The 21,161-nt window shown below is 45.2% G+C and overlaps 1 protein-coding gene and 1 pseudogene across 1 annotated transcript; one reads left to right on the top strand and one right to left on the bottom strand.

Moving 5' to 3' along the window:
• The first annotated feature begins 1,943 nt into the window (after positions 1–1,943).
• LOC143293154 (aquaporin-8-like) lies at positions 1,944–13,302 on the top strand. The gene is made up of 5 exons (XM_076604070.1): positions 1,944–2,519; positions 5,944–6,070; positions 9,476–9,687; positions 11,227–11,376; positions 12,079–13,302. The coding sequence occupies exons 1-5, from the start codon at positions 2,272–2,274 to the stop codon at positions 12,128–12,130; spliced, it is 789 nt and encodes a 262-aa protein (XP_076460185.1). The 5' UTR covers positions 1,944–2,271; the 3' UTR covers positions 12,131–13,302.
• A 3,186-nt stretch (positions 13,303–16,488) lies between these two features.
• LOC143291860 (transducin-like enhancer protein 4 pseudogene) lies at positions 16,489–17,484 on the bottom strand (annotated as a pseudogene).
• Between the last annotated feature and the right edge of the window lie 3,677 nt (positions 17,485–21,161).

Here is a 21,161-nt window from a genome sequence, read left to right as displayed (position 1 = left end):
ATAAACGCCTGTCCATAGACCTTTCATACCTTTTCAGTTTTAAGCCATGCAAACTCTCTCTCTCTCTCTTTCATCAGTATCGCCTCCATCATTATTAACAACTCGGAAATATTCATGGGGTTTTATTTCATCATTAATGAATGGTTATATTATATTACACCACATGGAACATTTATTGCCGGTTGTTAATGTAATTTGGCTGTTACTCTGTCACACACACTTTTAAGGTGGCACAAGACTTGTCAGCATGGGTGTGAATGCGTGTAGCGTGAATGCCTGGGTGTGAATGTATGTAGACAGAGGATGGCGCCTGTAGCCCACGTCAGTGTGTGTGCGTGTGTGTGTGTGGAAAGCTTCTCCCACTATTTGAGACTCTTTAGTACTCTTCTTACTCTTTTTGTCACAACAGATTTCTCTGTGTGAAACTCGGGCTGCTCTCCCCATGAAGAGCGCGTCGCAACACTGACTGTACTTTTTTCTGCCTGCAATTTCATTTGTTTTCTTACCGAAGTGGATTTTTCTACAGAATTTAGCCAGGGACAACCCATTTGTTGCCGTGGGTTCTTGTACGTGCGCTAAATGCATGCCGGCTGCACACAGGACCTCGGTTTATCGTCTCATTCAAATGTATAGTGTCCAGACCACCACTCAAGGTCTAGTGGAGGAGGAGAAAATACTGGCGACTGCCGGTGTGATTCGAACCAGTGCGCTCAAATTCAGTTCTCTCGCTTCCTTGGCGGACGAGTTACCTCTAGGCCAACACTCCAGACAGAGACAGACAGACAGAGACTGGGATGGGGGTAAAACCTGCTCTTTCCTGATCCGATGGTTGAATCTAACATTTTGACACCCTCGAATGTGTCAAGGGAACCTACCTGACGACACAGCTGGTTCTGGCAGTTAATTCCAATTCCTGATAGAGATGTAAGGAATGGGGATTTCCCACACTGGGTTATGCACATAGACATATATTAGATGTATATATATCTCAGTGGTTCTGCCACAGCTGTTCCTGGCAGCTGACCCCACACAGCAAATTGGTGCAGTGCGCAATTACATCTGTGTGTGTGTGTGTGTGTGTGTGTGTGTGCCGTGTGTGTGTTCGCGCGCGCACGCGGGGAAGGGGGTGTTCGGGGTGGAGGGGGCCGGGCGGCGAGTGGGGGGGGGGTGTATGCGCCATGTGTGAATACGCATCAGTTCGCCATATATGGTCCACTCTCATTGTTATCTTATTCTAATTGATGTCTGCGTGCGTGTGTGCGTGCGCGTGGAAGTTCGTATAGGCTACGTGGTCCATTAAAAAAAATTCTCAAGTTATTTTATTTGATCATTTGCCTTCGAGGTATGATTCTTTTATATTTTGTTTTTATTCGAGTCAAAATCTTAGTTGAGTGTTTAAGTGTAAGGACTCTCTCTCTCTCTCCCTGTGTGTGTGTGTGTGTGTGTGTGTGTGTGCCAGTGTGGAAAATTGAGGCCTAAAAGGTTTGTGGCACACGTGACGTAATGGCGTGTGACTATTCAAAGTATGAATACAAGTGTTCGATGTCTGCAGCTGAGAAATGTGCCACTTAAACATCTACGTTGTTCTCAGGATATATGTATGTGTTTGAGCATGCTCATATTACATCAGATAACGTGACTTGAAAGGTAGCAGGTTCCAATAGAGTCTGCATTTCTAGTAACGAACATAGCCTTCCTCTCACAAATATGCTCACACGCATTTCAAAGCATTTTATCAGTGCACCAGAAAACACATCCGCGTGTTTTGGGACCTTTAAAAATGAAACGAAAACGCACAGGAATAAGACCGACTGATGCTTCTTACAGCCAATGAGCTTTCAACAATTTTATGCCTCTGCTCTCTGATTGGTCGAGAGGTGGAGAAAATCAACATTGGACCGATCCACGCAGGCAGGCAAAGCACACTGTTGCAGCGAGTCGACCAATATCACTTTTTTGTTCAGTGCGGCAGTTTCGCGGATACACAAAACAAACACGGGGGGCACCAGCAGTCGACACACCTCGAAGTTGGAGAGAAAAAAAAAACATCAACTTTTACCTCAGCCGCTTCTGACTATTCATTTACTTAGGCCTATTATAACAACAAAGAAGTCGGGAATTTTCGAAACGGTTGGGGACATTGTCGTCTGCTTTGGGCGGTGCACTCAGACGGGCTCTCGGAACTTACAAGAAAGAAAAGGAAAGTGAAAAAAACAAACAAAACAATAAAACTTAGATATTGGCCTAACCTTTTCTTGAATTAAAAAAAAAATGTCGAATGAAGAAGAAACTAAACTTATCAACCAAGGCTCCGAAATCCACGACAAGTACGAGGCGTACGTGCGACCTATGCTGGCAGAGTTTTTCGGGGTGGCGGTGTTCGTGAGTGTGGGTTGTCTGAGTGTGCTGATGTCGGGGGCCCAGGCTGCCCCCGACGTGGTGCCCTTCTCCGGGCCGGGTGTCGCCCTCGGACACGGGCTGGCCATTGTGCTGCTGGTCACGTCCTTTGGCTCCATCAGGTATGTGGTCATCACTGCAGACCTTTTGGTAAAAGTCCTTTTTTAGCATCCTAAATTATTGCACCAATTCTACCGGTAATTTTTGTGCATGTTTGTAACGATATAACCATTACTACATGTTGGAACCCATTTTCAGTGGATACTCTTATTTTGTACGTTATTTTACTCCTTTTTGATGCGTATTCAATCACTACACGAACGTGTCACCATCTTGCATCTTCCATTTTTCGTTCCACAAACTGTGGAAATGTAACCAATAGGTGCAATAATTCAGACTTTTTGTTGGAGCATGGGCTGTTGTGTTTAGCTCTTACCAAGACACAAGTAGAATCAAAATTGGTCTATTGTTTACACACAGACTGGTGTATTCCAATGCAATGCAATACTACATGCTATTTATGCGTCAGTACAGACTTTTTGTTGGAACATCGGCTGTTGTGTTTACAGCTAGAACAACATAGGCTGTTGTGTGTGGCTCTTACCAAGACTCAAGTAGAACCGAGATTGGCTTATTGTCTATACACAGGCTGGTATATTCCAATGCAACACAATACTGTACAATTCTGCCAGGCTGTCATCCAGGCTTTTAGTTTGAACGTATTGTGTTTCACTAGCACAGAGAACCCAGAATCAAGACTGGTTTATACATATACCCAGTCCGTTATTTTCCGTCAGGTCAGTTAATGCTTTTGATGCGGGCTTTTAATTGCGGGGACTGACATCAGTATTGTGTTAAGCTAGCGCCAATACTCAAGAATCAAAAGCCCACTCGTGAACGTGGGAGTTGCAGCCCACAAACGAAGAAGAAAAAGAAGAATCTATACACATGTCGGTACAGTCGATCAGGTTTGTCATCCAGGCGGCTTGCAGTTTGAACATATTTTGGTTGGCTTGAAACAAGACCCAAGAATAAAGATTGGTTTCTTGTACCTACACACATTCCGGTACATGCACGTATTCTGTCAGGTCAGTTGATCATCCAGGCGTTTAGTTTGAATGTTTTGTTCATTAGCAAACATGAAGTCTTAAGAATCAAGAGATTTATTGTCTATACGCAGGCTTGTTCAGAAATTCACTATTCGAAACTGATGTGCAAATGCGGCAAAATAAAATGAAAAATGAAATGATACGTAGTCGCTTTTCAGTCGTAGTTGAGTGAGGGTGATTACAGTGGTCGTGGTCACACAGAAATAGCAGCGGAGAAGAAGAATAAAACTTAGTTTCCACGAGAATGGTGCTTGTAGGAGTAGCAGCAGCAAAAATGTAATACTTGCAACAACAGCAGCAGTTAGCATCACGCAGCAGCGTGTACGTTACTAATCAATCATAATAGCAGCAGTAATGTTAATAAGCACTGAAAAGCGGCAGTAATGAAAGCAACGGCGGCAGGAATACTATGCGCTGTAGTCACCAACAGCAACAGAAACAGTAGCAACACGGAGCAGCGGTAATAGTAGCAACAGCAGCATCAACATAAGATCGGTCCTCCGGCAAGAGCAGTCCGAGTCCAGGGATAGTAATATACTGTGGCTGATGTATACAAAACCTGAAGCAACAACAGCACAAAAAAAGTAACGGTTGTGTTGAAAAGAGCCTAATCAGTGTTCGATTAACACAGCCTAACACAGTAGTTCGACAGCAGTATGTATAGTAGTGTCATAGACGTATCGTGGCAAATCTTCTGTAGTAGACAGGTGGCAGGCCTTTTATGGTTGGAAGAATATATAGTAGTAGCAGCTGCGAAGGTCGTACTGTGTCAGTTGTATTCACGGTGGTGAGTGATGTTTTCATAGCTGCTGTCTTGCCAAACAAGACAAAGGCATACATTACAAGCATTGAGCAATGTTTTGAACGGTGTGCCTTTGTCTTTTAGAGAGTGACCGTTTGATGTTCCACATTATTAATTTGTAAAAGTTTTTCTTGGCAGGAGTCCACATCTAAGATCTGTACTAAAGGGGAGAAGGGGGACGGGGGGTCCAGAAGAGAACCCATAATTTGTGTTCGCACGTCTAAAACTAGAAACCACACAATTTCAGTCATTTATTTGTTTGTTCTTTTTTTCTTGAAATGTCCATAATGTGTTTGAAGATTTTTGTGCATGAGAGTGCGATTTTTAATAGTGGATTTCGTTATTGTTATCCAGCTTTTTTCATTCTTCTCATTCTCCAGAAGACGTGAAATGGTTTGACAAAACTTCTAAATAAATCCCAACAACGTTTGTTTGTGAGTCCTTTACTACATCCAAAAACCAACAGAACATTAAGAGCAAACAAGTCTGGTTTTTGTGAGACTTTTAAAGGTGTGTGTGTGCGTGCGTGCGTGTGTGTGTGTGTGTGTGTGTGGTATTTGCTGTGAACAAACCTCACATAATTAGAAACATGAAAGTCTTTATATTTGTTTTGTTATTGCGCAGTTGGAGTTTTTGCTTTTTAAAAATGTGAGTCCTTTACTTTCGTTAGACTATAAGAATTGAGGTTGTTGTTTTTGTTGTTGTTTTTTGCTTTGTTTTCGATTTTGTTAGCTTTTTGGGTGTAAATAAACTCCATACATTTAGACCATACAAGTTCTCTATATTTGTTTTGTGATTTGAAAGTTGATGTGTTTGCAGCACTTTAACTTTGGTGTAGTTGCACTTAGGCGTGGTTGCAGCGGGGGCCACATTAACTTTGGTGTTGTTGCAGGGGGGTTGTGGGAGCACATTAACTTGGGCGTGGTTGCAGCGGGGGACATTTCAACTTATGTGTGGTTGCAGCGGGGGACATTTCAACTTATGTGTGGTTGCAGTGGGGGGCACTTTAACTTTGGTGTGGTTTCAGCGGGGGCCACATTAACTTTGGTGTGGTTTCAGCGGGGGCCACATTAACTTTGGTGTGGTTGCAGCGGGGGCCTCATTAACTTTGGTGTGGTTTCAGCGGGGGCCACATTAACTTTGGTGTGGTTTCAGCGGGGGCCTCAGTAAGTTTGGTGTGGTTGCAGCGGGGGCCACATTAACTTTGGTGTGGTTGCAGCGGGGGCCACATTAACTTTGGTGTGGTTTCAGCGGGGGCCACATTAACTTTGGTGTGATTGCAGCGGGGGCCACATTAACTTTGGTGTGGTTGCAGCGGGGGCCACTTGAACTTTGGTGTGGTTGCAGTGGGGGCCACATTAACTTTGGTGTGGTTGCAGCGGGGGCCACTTTAACTTTGGTGTGGTTGCAGCCGGGGCCACATTAACTTTGGTGTGGTTGCAGTGGGGGGCACATTAACTTTGGTGTGGTTGCAGTGGGGGCCACTTTAACTTTGGTGTGGTTGCAGCCGGGGCCACATTAACTTTGGTGTGGTTGCAGTGGGGGCCACATTAACTTTGGTGTGGTTGCAGCGGGGGCCACTTTAACTTTGGTGTGGTTGCAGCCGGGGCCACATTAACTTTGGTGTGGTTGCAGTGGGGGACACTTTAACCCAGCAGTGACACTAGCTGCTGTGCTGACGGGCGCAACACGGCCTGTGACTGGCCTGATCTACTTCTTTGCTCAGATGGCCGGTGGGCTCCTTGGCGCTGGCATAGCACGGGTGAGTGATAATGAGAATAATGACAATGATAATAATGCTACAACAAAGTGCCCACACGTTGAATGTGGTTCACCTACAACTGAATCTTCTTTTTGTTGGTTGGTTGCTTGTTTATTTTTACGTTTTCAAGCACCATTGATGGCCCTTTGCGGACGACCGGGCAATAAACAATGTAATTAAATTTGGGTTTCAAACACTGAATCTGGCTTATATGACAGTGAAACACGTTCCAGTCAGATGCATTTGTGTGAACTAACATCGAGTGTGTCCACCAGTGACATCACTGGAATCCTGGCTAGCTGCCGTGTGGAACTGAGTTATTGAGCATGTCCAGCCGTCGACTCATCCTCCAGAAGTTGAAATGGAAGGCTTTGAGGACGACTCTCAAGCATGTCCCACTACTGGTCAGCGGGGTTCAAGTCTGGTGAACAATCAAACATTGTCCAGTGTACAACGACAGTTTATTGCTTCGCAACTCCTGCGTCACAACACATGCTTTATGAGAAGGCCGCGTATGAAAACAGATTCTCTTCCTTGTGCGAATCACAAGAGTTCTGACGAACTCATCCCTGTAAACCAGCGATCCACAATCGGACACAGTCATACAGTCTCATTACTTAATGCATGTCCAAGGCAATCGGCCAAAAGTCACATCATTTTTCCATCTTTTATCACAAGTAATCTTTTATTTTTTCATGTTACCCCAAGAATGGATAAACTGCTCCTCGAAAATCAAAGCTCTTTTTCATCAGTCGGGTTGAACGATGCTGTCAGATTACGTAAAGCACGTGCTTTCTTGAGCAGTGATATTTGGGCTGCCAGCGGAAGCAATACATTTCAATTCAAGACCACCTGGAGCTGAATTTTTTTTTTTCCGCCCCATCATCTGCACCGTTTCAGTGGCATTACTCCCACGCCGCTCATTTAGATTCCCCCATACACGGCAACACCCGGGTTCGTCCGTTGCAGTTCCAGCGTCGGCAGTCCACAGGGAACCATCGATGTTAGGTCGCCAGGAGGCCACACACCAGAGGAGACCCTGCACTGCTGCTGAGTCACTTCGGTGGTGTTCAGTGGTGCCTGTTCTGTTTTAACGTACTTAGGACACCACCTACTAAGACCCCTACTAACGACAATAATGGCTTAGTCGCGGAGCCAGACTGAGTGAGCGTCCCTCCCAGAGTGGAGACCGCCACCACGTCCCTCAGTCAACAGCCCCCCATGAATCTGCCGACACTGACGACATTGACAGGACTCACCCCAAGCACGGAAGTGGAGGGGTATCGAAACTGAGGTCACCATGAGAGCAGGGCATGAAAGGCCACAGACTTTGAGACTATTTTGTTTATATTGATGACGATGAAGGAGGAGGAGGATGACGATGATGATGACGATGTTGCTATGGAGGTCCATTTTGGTTTGGGACTACGTGACAAGGCTGTACTCTACGCTTCCTGTCATAATGATATCCCAGTGTTAACCAGGCCCGAGAGATACAGACACTTGCAGTGTTGGTCAGGTAATTAGAGCAACACACCCAAAGACGCATCCTTGAAGTGGATGACACTCGACTGTGTGGTCCCAGTCTCCCCATTTAAGCCCACAGCACACTCAACTCTGGGTAGGAGCCGGCCACGGGCCGAAAAACCCACCTCTGCTGGGATTCGAACCCGCGTCCTCCCAGCCGTCAGTCCGCGACGCTAACCACTTCGCCACGGCGGCTGGTTGAAATAAATCTTTGTTGCCCAGCTTCTTGTAATGATTTACAAATGCAGGGAGACGGAGAGATGGTGTGCATGTGCGTAAGTGTGTGTTGGTCTGTCGAATCCATTCTACTCTAATACTAACATGGCTACTTTGGTCTCAGTATCTCAACTGGTCATTGTTGTCTGTGATGAAATAGTGTACAGTAATCGTGGATGATTATGAAGCTTGACTAATTCATGGCGAAGTCCAGTGATATAAATACATAAACAGTACAGTAGAAAGGTGACATACGTTCATTGATTTTTATATTTGGTTCGATCAGAAACTGAACCGCAGCAACTCTTCATATGAAAAGCCAGTATTTACTCTCTCTTTTTTTCTCTTGCCACAAAACCTTTTATCATTTTGCCCTAGTTGTGGTCTGTAAAGATATATTTCTTTGCGATTTGGCCGACAGTTTGGTAAGAGTGGGGAAAGTGTCGTGTTGACACTGTAAACTGATTGCGTGCACCTGTCATGATGTTGATGGGTTTGTCGCGGCAGTATTCACTGATTAATTTTAAAACTACGAATTCTTGGGTAAAGCATACGCAAACACACAGAGAAAAATGTTGGCATCCCTCGCTGTTGGTGTTGTTGCAGTGTTTGGATCTTGCTGTACTTACTGTATGTATAGCCATGCACAAGAGACTGAGCTCTCCTACTAAACTGCCCACACATACATATGCACGCACTCACTTGCGCACGCTTGCACACACACACACACACACACACACACACACACACACACACACACATCACGTACAAGCCTCACACTCACACAGAGAGGAGGGGTGTTGGGAGAATGATGCAGAAAGAGACTTCTTCGTTCGTGGGCTGCAACTCCTGCATTCACTCGTATGTACACGAGTGGGCTTTTACGTGAATGACCGTTTTCAGGGGAACAGAGAGAGACAAACTTATATGTTGTCAAAATGTCATTACATAAACTTGCTCCCTCCTCTTCCGCGAAGTAATATATGTGCTGTGCCTCGGTCCCCACAACAATTCAAAGACTGGTGAGATCTCTATGATGGGTTTGATGCCTTGCTCCAGCGGAAGCTGAGCCATGGAGGTTCGTCAGCTGTTGTCTGAGGCCATCAACATGTCAGCTGACACAACGCGAGGACAGGCGACCCCAGATCGAATGTGCATGCCACGGTGGTTCATGTGCGTTGGTGGCATGTTATGGGGCAGCCAGGTGGCCACGCGACATAAACCACTTGAGTGATCGCATGAACAGAGAGAGAAAGTGTGTATGTGCGTGCGCGCGCGCGTGTGTATATGCGTTCCTGCGAGAGAGAGAGAGAGAGATGCAACGGCTTTTTTTTTAAATACAAGAATACACATAGAACCCCACCCCCACCACCCAACACACACACACACACACACACACACACACACACACACACACGCACGCACGCACGCACGCACGCACGCACGAGTCCACGGGGGACGAAACTGAAGTGGCAGCGAACTATCACCCACCCTCATGGCAAGTGATCCAAACACCAATCTTACTATAAATACTTCAGTGGAGTTCTCGATCATAGCATCAGGAACGGGTGGGTGGGGGCGGGTGGAGTCAAGATCCAGTGACTTGCCAAATCCGCCCATGGACGATGATGATGATGATGACCACGCTCAGTCTGTGCCCAGGCCATCATACCGTCGGACATGTACGTGGCTATCGGGGGCGGGGCCCAGACATTGGCCCCCGGCGTGACGGCGGGTCAGGGCATCCTGTGCGAGATGGTGTTGACCACAGTGCTCGTGCTGACCGTGCTGATGACAGCCATTGACCCCAGGACCAAGGCTGCCCTGGCACCCATCGCCATCGGCTTTGCCATCATCCTGGGCGTCCTGGCCGGGTAGGTGGGTGGGTGGTAGTAATGGTGTGTGTGTGTTTGTGTGTGTGGTGGTTGTGGTGGTAGCCTCGATTATTTTGTAGGTGGTAGTGTTGGTGGTCTTTGTGGTGGTGGTGGGGGGTGTCCTTGTGTGTGTGTTTGTATTATATTGTATTACTCTTTTTTGTCACAGCAGATTTCTCATGTGTGAAATTCGGGCTGCTCTCCCCAGGGAGAGCGCCTCGTTACACTGACAGTGCCACCCTTTTTTTCCTTTCTTTCTTGCCTGCAGTTTTTTTATGTTTTCCTATCGAAGCGGATTTTTCTACAGAATTTTGCCAGGGACAATCCTTTTGTTGCCGTGGGCTCTTTTACGTGTGCTAAGTGCTTGCTGCACACGGGACCTCGGTTTATCGTCTCATCCGGATGACTAGCGTCCAGACCACCTCTCAAGGTCTAGTGGAGGGGGAGAAAATACTGGCGACTCTGCCGGGATTCGAACCAGTGCGCTCAGATTCTCTCGCTTCCTAGCGGACGCGTTACCTCTAGGCCATCACTCCATTGTGTGTGTGTGTGTGTGATTGGACCTAGGTTGTCTAGAGGTGGTGGTGATGTGTGTGTGGTGTGGCGGTGGGGGTGGGGTGAGTGGTGTATGCTTGTATGTGTGTGCATGTGTGGTGGTGGTGGTGGTGATGGGGCTGAGGTTGTCGGTGGTGGTGGCGGCGGCGGCGGGGATGACGGTGGTGGTGGTGGTGGTGATGTGTGTAAATGTGGTGGACCGTGGTTGTCGAGGATGGTGGTAGTGGTGCTGCTGCTGTTGGTGTATGTGTGGGATAGGGGGTTCAGAAGGGAAAAAAAAACAGTTACACACAATAAACTTCTTTATTTTAACTGATAGTCGGAGGGAAATAGAGAGAGGGAGAGAGAACGGAATCAAATCCGTTACTATCTTCCTCACTAAACTGCCATCTTCGCAGAAGTAGGTATATTTATATTTGTATGTTTAAAGAATCCAAACAGAATGATGACAAACCATAGACACCCGTGAGGTGTAGGTAAGAAGGTGGCAAACTGTTTAAAACGTTTATCGGCCAGTACAGTGTCCGTGAAGGTCTGGGTTCGAATCCCGGTCTCGCTGTTTCAGCCGAATTTGACTTGAAAAGCAAATTGAGCGTCTAGTCATTCGGATGAGACTATAAACCAAGGTCCAGTGTGCGGCACGTACTGGGCGAAATGAAAAAGAACCCATGGCAACATTAGCGTTGTCCTCTAGTTAAGAAGAAATTCTTTTTGACATACACACACGCGCGCGCGCGCGTACAACACACTCACACACAAAACAAAATATAATGTTTATTCAAATGTTTATTTATCTATTTACTTATATGCATGCATGCACTCAAGGCCTGACTGAGCGCGTTGGGTTATGCTGTAAGTCTGGTTTAGCGAATGTGGACTTGTCAGAACGCTGTGGTGCCACATTGACAAAACTAAAACATGTAACTCATGACAGTGAGGTAATCACCTTCTTCAAGGACCCGTTATTACCTCCTTTGGTTTCAGGTGTTTGTTGACAGGTGCTTCCATGAACCCAGCCCGTAGCTTCGGGCCAGCAGTGTTCATCAGTTACACGACCTCTGCCTACTGGACTTACCATTACGTGTACTGGGTAGGACCATTGCTTGGTTCCCTCATGGCTACGCTATGGTACAGGTCAGTAGACATCTCACGCTTTGGATTGCTGTGCAAAAACTTGGGCGGGGGACGCGGGGGTTGGAACGGGGGAGGGGTGGGGGGGAGTGAGGACTGAATTCACATTGAAAAAAAAAGCTCTTATTTTGATGAAGGCACAGCATCAGTGTTAAGCCTGTAAGGGTTGAATAGATTCGTTGAATTGTTGGGAAGCAAGCGCGTGTACACACACACACACACACACACACACACACACACACACACACATATGTAAATGGTTATAAAGAGAGTAACTGATCAATCCCAAACATGCCCCAAATGGGGCACACGTTGGTTGTTTTGGATGTTTTCCCGAGTGACTGGCGTTTAGTTCATTATGTAAAAGAATAGACTAGAATATGTCTTTATTACCAAGTGCACCGGGGTCACAAGGAATACTGGAGAAAAAGGAGAAAAATGAAATAGGAGTGGAAAAGGTTGAAGAAGGAAATAGTTTAAATCAACCAAATAAAGAAATAGTTTAAATCAACCAAATAAATAAAGAAAAAACAGTGAACGGACACTGTATTTTTCATGCCTGGGGTGGACATTCAAATCAATTTGTTCACATCTTTGTTTTGACCCCACACTTATTTGATTATTTGATATAAAAACGTACCATTGTTTTATCAGCTGTGTTGATTACCATCATTTTTACCGTTCCATGCTGCTTCTGTCTTTCAGATTGTTCCTAGGCAGTGCAGAAAACCGCCTGCTGTTCAAAGAGAATGCCTAAGGGTGTCCAACGGAAAGCGGACAGCAGACAAGCATCACTGCGCTCTCTGGTCCATGCAAACTTGAGTACCAACGTGATGCAACTAACGTCATCCTGTGCCATGTAACACAAATAATTTGACGTCATCCTCGACACCTCAGCATTCTTCTTGGAAGATAAACAGAATCTCCGCGTCTCGGAATAATTTGTAGATCTATCTTTGTATCATTATATTCCACGGTCTAGCTCTGTTTTCCCGAATTCGCTCATCATGTGTTGCCGTTCTGTTTGAGACAACAGCTTGTTGAAACTTCTTTGGCTTCAACACTTCGGAATTGTTTTGTACATTTCAGTTACATTGCTTCTCAAAATATGTGATTAAAAAATTATCAAATAGTATAGAAACCGAAACATTTAACTGTGTTGTTTAAGAACTTATATTCATACAGACTAACACTTAGCTGTTGTTTCAGAGCTTATATTTATACAGACTGTGCTTTCTACCAAACGTGCGTACAGTTGGCAACGTCTCAATTACATACAACGGCCTCTCTTCATTGCTGACAGTAGGATGAGCGGTAAACATCTGCCCGTCGTTTTGTGTCTCCAAAACTGTATTTGAAGCTGAAGTCTCGCCATACATTCTGAGCAGAAATGGTTAAAGGTATTTCAATGCAGTTTTCCAAACAACACGAGTTTTATTTGTTCGTTTTCCATTGAACGAAAGGTTTTATATGAAATCGTGATAAAAATTAATGTCGGCATGTCGGCTGCGGCTGACCAATGATCACTGGAGATAACTCTTGTTTGCTCTACTGCTGGATTTTCGAAACTTCCTCCTGAAGGGACCATCGTTTGAGTGGTTCATAAAAGGCACTGTTTCATATTTGGTGCTTCTCATGTACACCCTATTTCCAGTTGTCAGCGTTTACTATTTTCCGCAAATTAAATTTGATGATAAAACCATACGTTGGTGATGGTTAATTCTGTTAAACAGAACTAGTATCAAGTAAGATAATTTTTTAGCCGGAGTAATAAGTTCTTGTGGGTCGAGGTGATCTTTGGTCAGTGAAACACTGCAGGACTAAACATCGGAGTGAACGTCATGCCGACATTTGATCACGATTTTATATACGTTGTTGCACCTAGACTGAAAGTCATACTTCTTTTGAACGGTCTTCTGGTTTTGGGTTGTTGGGGGTTTTTTTTGTTTGTTTTTTTTTTGTTTGTTTTTTTTGGGGGGGGCGGGGGGGATGGGAAAGCAAATTTAGCCATGCCAACTATAGTATGCATTAAACGTGACATGTCATTTGTTTAACATAGATGCGGTTTTGATCATTTAAGAGTATATACTGGCAGTGATTTGCAGAGTGAAAGTTTCGTTGCATACGGTCATGCTTTTTACAAATATTTCATGAAATTCGCGAAGTTCTGTGTGTGTGTGTGTGTGTGTATACTCAGTAGTATGCGCAGTAGTTTCTCGAAAACCACTGAAATGTCTTTCATACAACTTGCATCAGACGATGCAGTGTCCATTTAACAGGGAGGAAAGCTGTGTGGGGAATGTGGGTCGCATTTTACTTGAATCACAGACTTCGGATTTTGGCACTTCCGAAAGCACATACAGGGGAGAAAACATTTTCCATATTCATGCTGTCTTGGGAGACTGGCCAATGATCTTGATGCCGTCGGTGTTGCCTCTTGATTATTGCCTTTTTAAATGACACTGACAGAGAATAAAAATCATACATGTACTGTCGGCACTTGTTGAAATGTATTACATTTGCAGACCAGCCAAACACCGACTCCAAACCAAGGCTAACATGTTAAACTGAAAATCATTTACTGAACATGTGCATGGCACCTTTTTTTTCTTCCAATCACATATATAAACAAGACAAAACATCAAATTCTTCGGTTCATTTAGATAGTGAAACAAGACAAAATACACATGAACATTTTCTCCTTCACAATGAAACATGACATAATATTCACGAAACATTTCTACACTCACATATTGAAAGAGGTTGAAGTGCTCAACATTGTCCAAATGTCTTCTTTCATAACGTTATTGTATTGGTTCAATTCATTCATTCGTATAATGGACAGAACATTATATTTTATTTCATTTATTTAACAAAGTTATACAAAGTAATCAAGTTTTGTTTCATTCACATCTTACTGAAAAATGGCAACATTTTCAGAACTCATTTCTTTACAACTACAGTCCGAAACTGGATATGATACTCTTGACTTCTGCCCTCACGTTATTAACCAGAACAGAACACAGCACAGGAACTGGAACAGAACAGATTAGTTTTCTTTACTTGGTGGGGTTTTTTTCGCTCACCCAATGAAAAATGACAAATACACATAACATCCATTTTCTACAATGTCTTGAAAACTTTCAGCATGAATTGCACAAACAGAAAATGCTAGATTTCCAGATGGATATTTCAAACCAATAATGTCTTGAAAATGTAGTTTAACTACAATAGAAAGAAGACACAGACTTTCAGTTAGAGATGCTCAGATTTGATATAAATCCAAACTATGAGAAACAGACAAGACTACGCTTTGTCGAAGCAAGCTCTGTGAAAAAGCACTCTGATCCCATGAACTATAAAAAAAAAAATATTTTTAAACACCATAATTTCTTCTTTTTTTTTTTTTTTTTTTTTTTTTTTTTTTTGCTGCCCCATCATCTGCACCGTTTCAGTGGCATTACTCCCACGCCGCTCATTTAGATTCCCCCATACACGGCCACACCCGGGTTCGTCCGTCGCAGTTCCAGCGTCGGCAGTCCACAGGGAACCATCGATGTTAGGTCGCCAGGAGGCCACACACGAGAGGAGACCCTGCACTGCTGCTGAGTCACTTCGGTTGTGTTCAGTGGTGCCTGTTCTGTTTTAACGTACTTAGGACACCACCTACTAAGCCCCCTACTAACGACAATAATGGCTTAGTCGCGGAGCCAGACTGAGTGAGCGTCCCTCCCAGAGTGGAGACCGCCACCACGTCCCTCAAACAACAGCCCCCATGAATCTGACGACATTGACAGGACTCACCCCAAGCACGTAAGTGGAGGGGTATCGAAATTGAGGTCACCATGAGAGCAGGGCATGAAAGGCCACAGACTTTGAGACTATTTTGTTTATATTGATGACGATGAAGGAGGATGACGATGTTGTTGTGGAGGTCCATTTTGGTTTGGGACTGCGTGACAAGGCTGTACTCTACGCTTCCTGTCATAATGATATCCCGGCGTTAACCAGGCCCGAGAGATACAGACACTTGCAGTGTTGGTCAGGTAATTAGAGCAACACACCCAAAGACGCATCCTTGAAGTGGATGACACTCGACTGTGTGGTCCCAGTCTCCCCATTTAAGCCCACAGCACACTCAACTCTGGGTAGGAGCCGGCCACGGGCCGAAAAACCCACCTCCGCTGGGATTCGAACCCGCGTCCTCCCAGCCGTCAGTCCGCGACGCTAACCACTTCGCCACGGCGGCTGGTCATAATTTCTTTTTCCCTTGACAGTAACATCATCTGTTGTTCGGATCACTCTGGGAAGAAAATGACAGACATTTAAGTTCTCAAAAAGCTGACGTGACGTATGAGACCACAGACATTTTTTCACAGCTGGTTAGGAGGGTGAAAAATCACCGGAGTTACCAACAGTAGAACGACATAAATTACAGTAACCACTGATTAGTGGTACATGTATGTGTCCTGAGTAGGAGTTCTGTGCTAACACACTGGTGGCAGTCTGTAAACTGAAAGTACGACGAGGACATTTTCTGGTGGGGAGGAGGTGGTGAGGGGAGGGGGGGAGAACCAGAGTCCCTCGATACGAATATTCAATGAACCAACATTGGAAACTTGAATAACCGTGCGTTTTCTTTAACAGGCTGAAACAGGCGTCAGTTACACCGAGAACACACATCAAATAATCCACACAGTTCTGATGGTTTTCAAAGAAAAAGGTTTACTTAACGATACCTTCACACACACACACACACACACACACACACACGCCCCCTCTCAGTTTTAGATCTTTTGTTGTTATTGCTTTTTTAGATTACACCCCCACCCCCACCCCCCCCACCCCGCCTTGTCTGCCGTTGGCCAACGTGCACCAGAAGGGCTTTGGGAACTCCAAACACAAAACCTTCACATCCTCACAATACGTGCGCACAAAGCAAATAATTCTAGGTCTTTCTGGCGACCTGATCATCACATTTTGTTCTGAGAAGGGTCAGTTGAGGACTTCAAACATTACAGTTCTCTTCACAGCCTCACCGCAACACATGCATACAAAGCAAAGAAAATCTTGGTTTTTCTGGCGAATTGACCATTTCACGTTTCCCTCAGAGGGTCAGTAAAGAATCTCGTACATCATGGCTTTCTCCTTGGAGCCCACGACAAAGAAGTTGTCGTCGTGTGAAATGTCACAGCACATCACAGTAGATTCCTCCGAGGTCTTGAAAAGGCAAGCCCCATATGGCGCCCTCCAGGAAATGACTTGTCGGTCAGAACTCGTGGACAAAAAACACTTACCGTTGGAGATGAACCTGATAGACAGCACGAAACCATCGTGCAGGATCAGCCGGTACTTTTCACCTCCACTCAGGTTGAGGATCTCGATACTGCCATTCCCCAAGCCCACAGCCAGCCAGTTCTCAATGGGGCGGTACCTCAGGCTGTGAACCGGGGCGGGAAACTGGTACTCCCTAACACACCTGCACTGCCTAAAATCCCACAACCGCACCTGGTTGTCAAAGCTCCCTGTACAAAAGCTGTTGCCGTCAGGAAAAGTGTCCACACTCGAGGCACTCACGTTGTGGCCTTGGAACCGCATGATCACACATTTATTGTGTATGTCCATGACAAAAACTTCCCCGTCAGTGCAGGTGACAAAGGCCAGCTTTTCATCAGGACTGGTGGCCAGGCCGAGACCCATCTTTGTTGGGGCCGGCAGTACGGCTTTCAATTGAAGAAGCGGAGACAGGTCCCACAGGTAGAGAGTTGTGCCTGACGTGAGCATGCTCTGCCCATTGTCCAAAATCCTCAGGTTAATGGTTTCACTGTCGCCTGGCGGGCCGCAATAGTCCTGTTCTGTTATAGGTCCTTTCCTGCCTGGCTGGCTGATGTCCCACACCTTGACCATACCCCTGCCCCCCGTGATCACACGGCCTGTGGGTTGGTGGATGGCGACGGTATTGGTCAAACGGTGGTGGTTGAACATGTTGATCTGCTGGGCGTGGCGGGGAATGCCGGGTCCTGTCAGTAAGCTTGGAGTGAGGTACACAGGCTTCACCTCATCGTCTTCCAGCAGGTGGTAGGCATAGAACAGTTCCTGATAGTATGCCATGTTCCAGGGGTTTGTTGTAGTTGGGGTTTGTTTGTTTGTTTTTTGTTGTTGTTTTGTTTTTTTGGGTGTTTTTTTGTTTGTTTGTTTGTTTTTGTTTTTTTCAGTTTGTTGATGGTTTCAAACAATTTCACTGATGGTATCCTGTGTTCTGCATTTCTCTCCAACAGGAAGAAGGGGGCCTGACTGGTGCTCACACTGATGCTCACCACAGTGTCCCTGTTGTAAGTGTTGGTCACGTGAATATTGTCACACGGCTCAAGTCACTGGTGCCTTGCTTTGGTTTTTTTTTAGGGGCTGGGGGGGTCAAAACTGTTATCAGGAAGTGATCAACACTGCCAGTTTCACGGCACACTGACAACCAAGCGCGCGGATACACACATAGCTTCGAAGAAGCAAGAACTGCTCACAAAGGCAAAAGTGTGTTTCTGTGAGCAGCATGCGTCTTTACTTTCCCGTACGTTAGCGTGCATGGATGGAAAAGGTTATTCTTCAAAGGATTCAACAGTGTGTAGGTCTTTTTTGTCTGGTACTCCTGTGTTCAAAAGTTCAATGACAAAAGCACTGACCAGTCAATACTCACGTGCAATGCGAGATTTATAGACCCCTTGACACCCGAAACCATGTAGATGATTGGTCTAGTTGAATCAATGTTATCTCTATTGACAGCTTGTCTGGGATGGTTTGGGTAAACGAAAAACGTCTATTTCCGAAAATGAAACGAATTGGTCACGAATGAGAGGCATTACTGATGTTGTGGCAGCAACTGACAATCACGGATAGCAACGTGTAAAATACAGACCTTAGAAGCACCATTCCAATCACTCACTTCCCTCTGACCTTCACTGATACGAATAAGGCAGCATTTTTTTTGGTGGATTTTGATTTATTTTGTACGCTATTGTACTCAATTTTGATGCAGATTCAATCACTAAACTAACGCGCCACCATCTTGCTTTTTCTGTTTTTCGTCTCACAAACCATGTAAATGTAACCAATAAGTGCAATGATTTAGGATGCCAGAATTGAACATTACCCTTTTTTCAATATAACTTGGTAAGTATGGTGTCAAGATAAGTGCCAAGAGTCGAATTGCCACGCGAAAGACTGAAGTTGGCCGACACAGCCGTTGGTTGGGATGAAAAGTAATCAGTGGTGAGTACAGTTCGGGCCGTCTCCTGGGCCTGTTTGTCAGCAGGATTTCGCGAAACGTTACCACGAGCGGGTTTGTTCGGGGTTTTTTTCAATGTCGAAACAGCCGTCAGATGGACACCGCCTTCCCACCCTACCACACCCCTTCTCTCATGTCCAGGCGATCACTTGTAGGAAATATTTCCACCTTCTCGTCTCCCCACCCCCACCTAGATGTCGAACAGTCTTCAGAAAGCCCCATCCCTCCCTCACATTCGGAAATGTGGCATTTGTCGCACTTGAAGATCCGCACAATTAGACCTTGAACAATTATCTGAGGGACTTAAACTCCCCTCCCCCCCTTCCCCCTCCTATGTCAAGCACTCTTCGGAAACACGCCCATTTCCCTCTCCATTTCCTTCGCTATTTTGAACAGCCATCAGAGTGATTTTCAAACCACCCACAACGCCAAAGTAGGGTACATGTAGGAAAGAGTTAGACCTCCCCATTTCCTCCCCGCACCACCCTCACTTCACCTCATCTTAACATGAGGGACTTTCACCCTCCCATGTCCACCAGTCGTCGGAATGACTTCTATCACTCCTCACTCTCTCCCTCCACCTCAGCCCCTCGCATCTTTCTGGGGAAAAAACTCCACCACCCCTACCCCCACACCCCAAATTTCCCCAGGTCGAAATCATCGGAAAGGAATTCGTCAGAATCTGAACTTGAATTAGAATTATCTTATTTGAACAACATATTATCTTATTTGAACAACAGTTCATTTGAGGAAAAACTTTTGGAAATGACTTTGCAGAGATGCTCAGAGATAATATGTGTGTGTGTGTGTGTGTGTGTGTGTGTGTGTGTGTGTGTGTGTGTGTGTGTGTGTGTGTGTTGCGAGGTTCGTGAACTGTGGGGAAGGAGAGAGTGCATAGCGTTGAGTTGCCTTTCTCATATTCTGAACTGTAAAAAAGCGATTAGTTTTCATTTATTGGTAGCCGGCGCTTGCTGATTGTTTCAGAATCTCTGGAAACACTTGAGGAAACTACAGAAGGGACGGGGAAGGGAGCTAGGGCATGGTGAGAGGAAAGCATGAATTAACCCAGACCTGAATCTGCTTTAAAGTTTAAATCAGTTTAACTCTTGTGGTATAGGCAGGAAAGGAAATTAACAATTCGTAGGTGTAATCAGTAAATAGTTCTAAATCAAATAATCATGGGGTAAACAAGCGCAGGCGTGTGTGCACACGCGCGTGCGCACACGCACACCCACATATACACACACAGGTGCGCGCACAGCACTCAAACAAATGCAAAACAATGTAGTTGGGGATTGGAACACACACACACACACACACACACACACACACACACACACACACACACACACACACAGAGGATGAGGAGGGCCTCCATACCTGGGATACGTTCCAAAGTCTTGAAACATACCATGAATCAATCTTGTAGCTCAAAGCTCAACTGAGTTTACACAAGAACACGTACATATACCTACTTGAACACAAACATACACAAAACACACACGCCTATCTCTCTTTGTGTGTGTGTTCTGTGACAGATCGAGGTGGCTGTTAAATAGATGAACTCACTCACCAGCGCCCACCCCCCACTCCCCCTCCGCACCTCCCTCCCGCCTCCATTCCCCCACCACCCCCATCCCACAAAGAGAGAGAAAGGGGGGGTGTGCAGAAGGATGTCCATACGTTTGAAAATGTGGACACATGTTGAATCATTCCTGTAGTTGAACGCTTAATTGATTTCATTATCATATTTGACCCAGAAGAGGTTGGTGATAGAAAATAGTAAGACCCGACGCATTTACAAAGTAATTAAATCATTTCCTTGTTCAGTGGAACTAGCTTTGTCTATGAGATTTGCGGTAGATACATGGTTCGTTTCTCTGTGGCTTGTCTTGGTTTCCATGTTCAAAGTCCGTCCTCTGTGAACATGTCAACATGATAATAATAATAATAATAATAATAATAATAATGACATTTGGTACGCCCAGTTTAATGACACAGAAACCCTGGGCGTATACAGTAGAAAATGCAATGACGCGTGCACTATGATCCTTAAAACACACAAATACACCCGCACGCACAGATCATCCCGTTCCAACCCCATCCCACAAACCCACACCCACTCCACACAAAATGAAGACACACATGCGCGCGCCCACGCACATCCCGATCGTTCAAGGCATATGAACATGTGTATGTTTTAAAATAGTAAAAACAATAGAAGCAAAAAATATTAACTTGATTAAAACATAAAAGTGAAGACAATGAGTTATTTACTGATTTGAATGGCTGCAAATATGATTTCTCAAAGAGGTTTTGAAAGAAGGGCAAGAAACAGCATGACGGACAGGAAACGGGAGTGAGTTCCATGCGGAAAAAGCCTGGAAAGAGAAAGTGCGTTTTCCATATGATCTGGTTCTGTATGACGGAATTTTTAAGAGACGGTCATCACCTGATGACCGGAGCTGGCGAGATGGAGAGTTGTAATGCAGAAGCTCAGAAAAGTAGG

Source organism: Babylonia areolata, chromosome 18 (genome assembly GCF_041734735.1).
Source record: "Babylonia areolata isolate BAREFJ2019XMU chromosome 18, ASM4173473v1, whole genome shotgun sequence".
Classification (NCBI taxonomy): Eukaryota; Metazoa; Mollusca; class Gastropoda; order Neogastropoda; family Buccinidae; genus Babylonia; species Babylonia areolata.
This window is presented reverse-complemented; position numbering and strand designations above follow the sequence as displayed.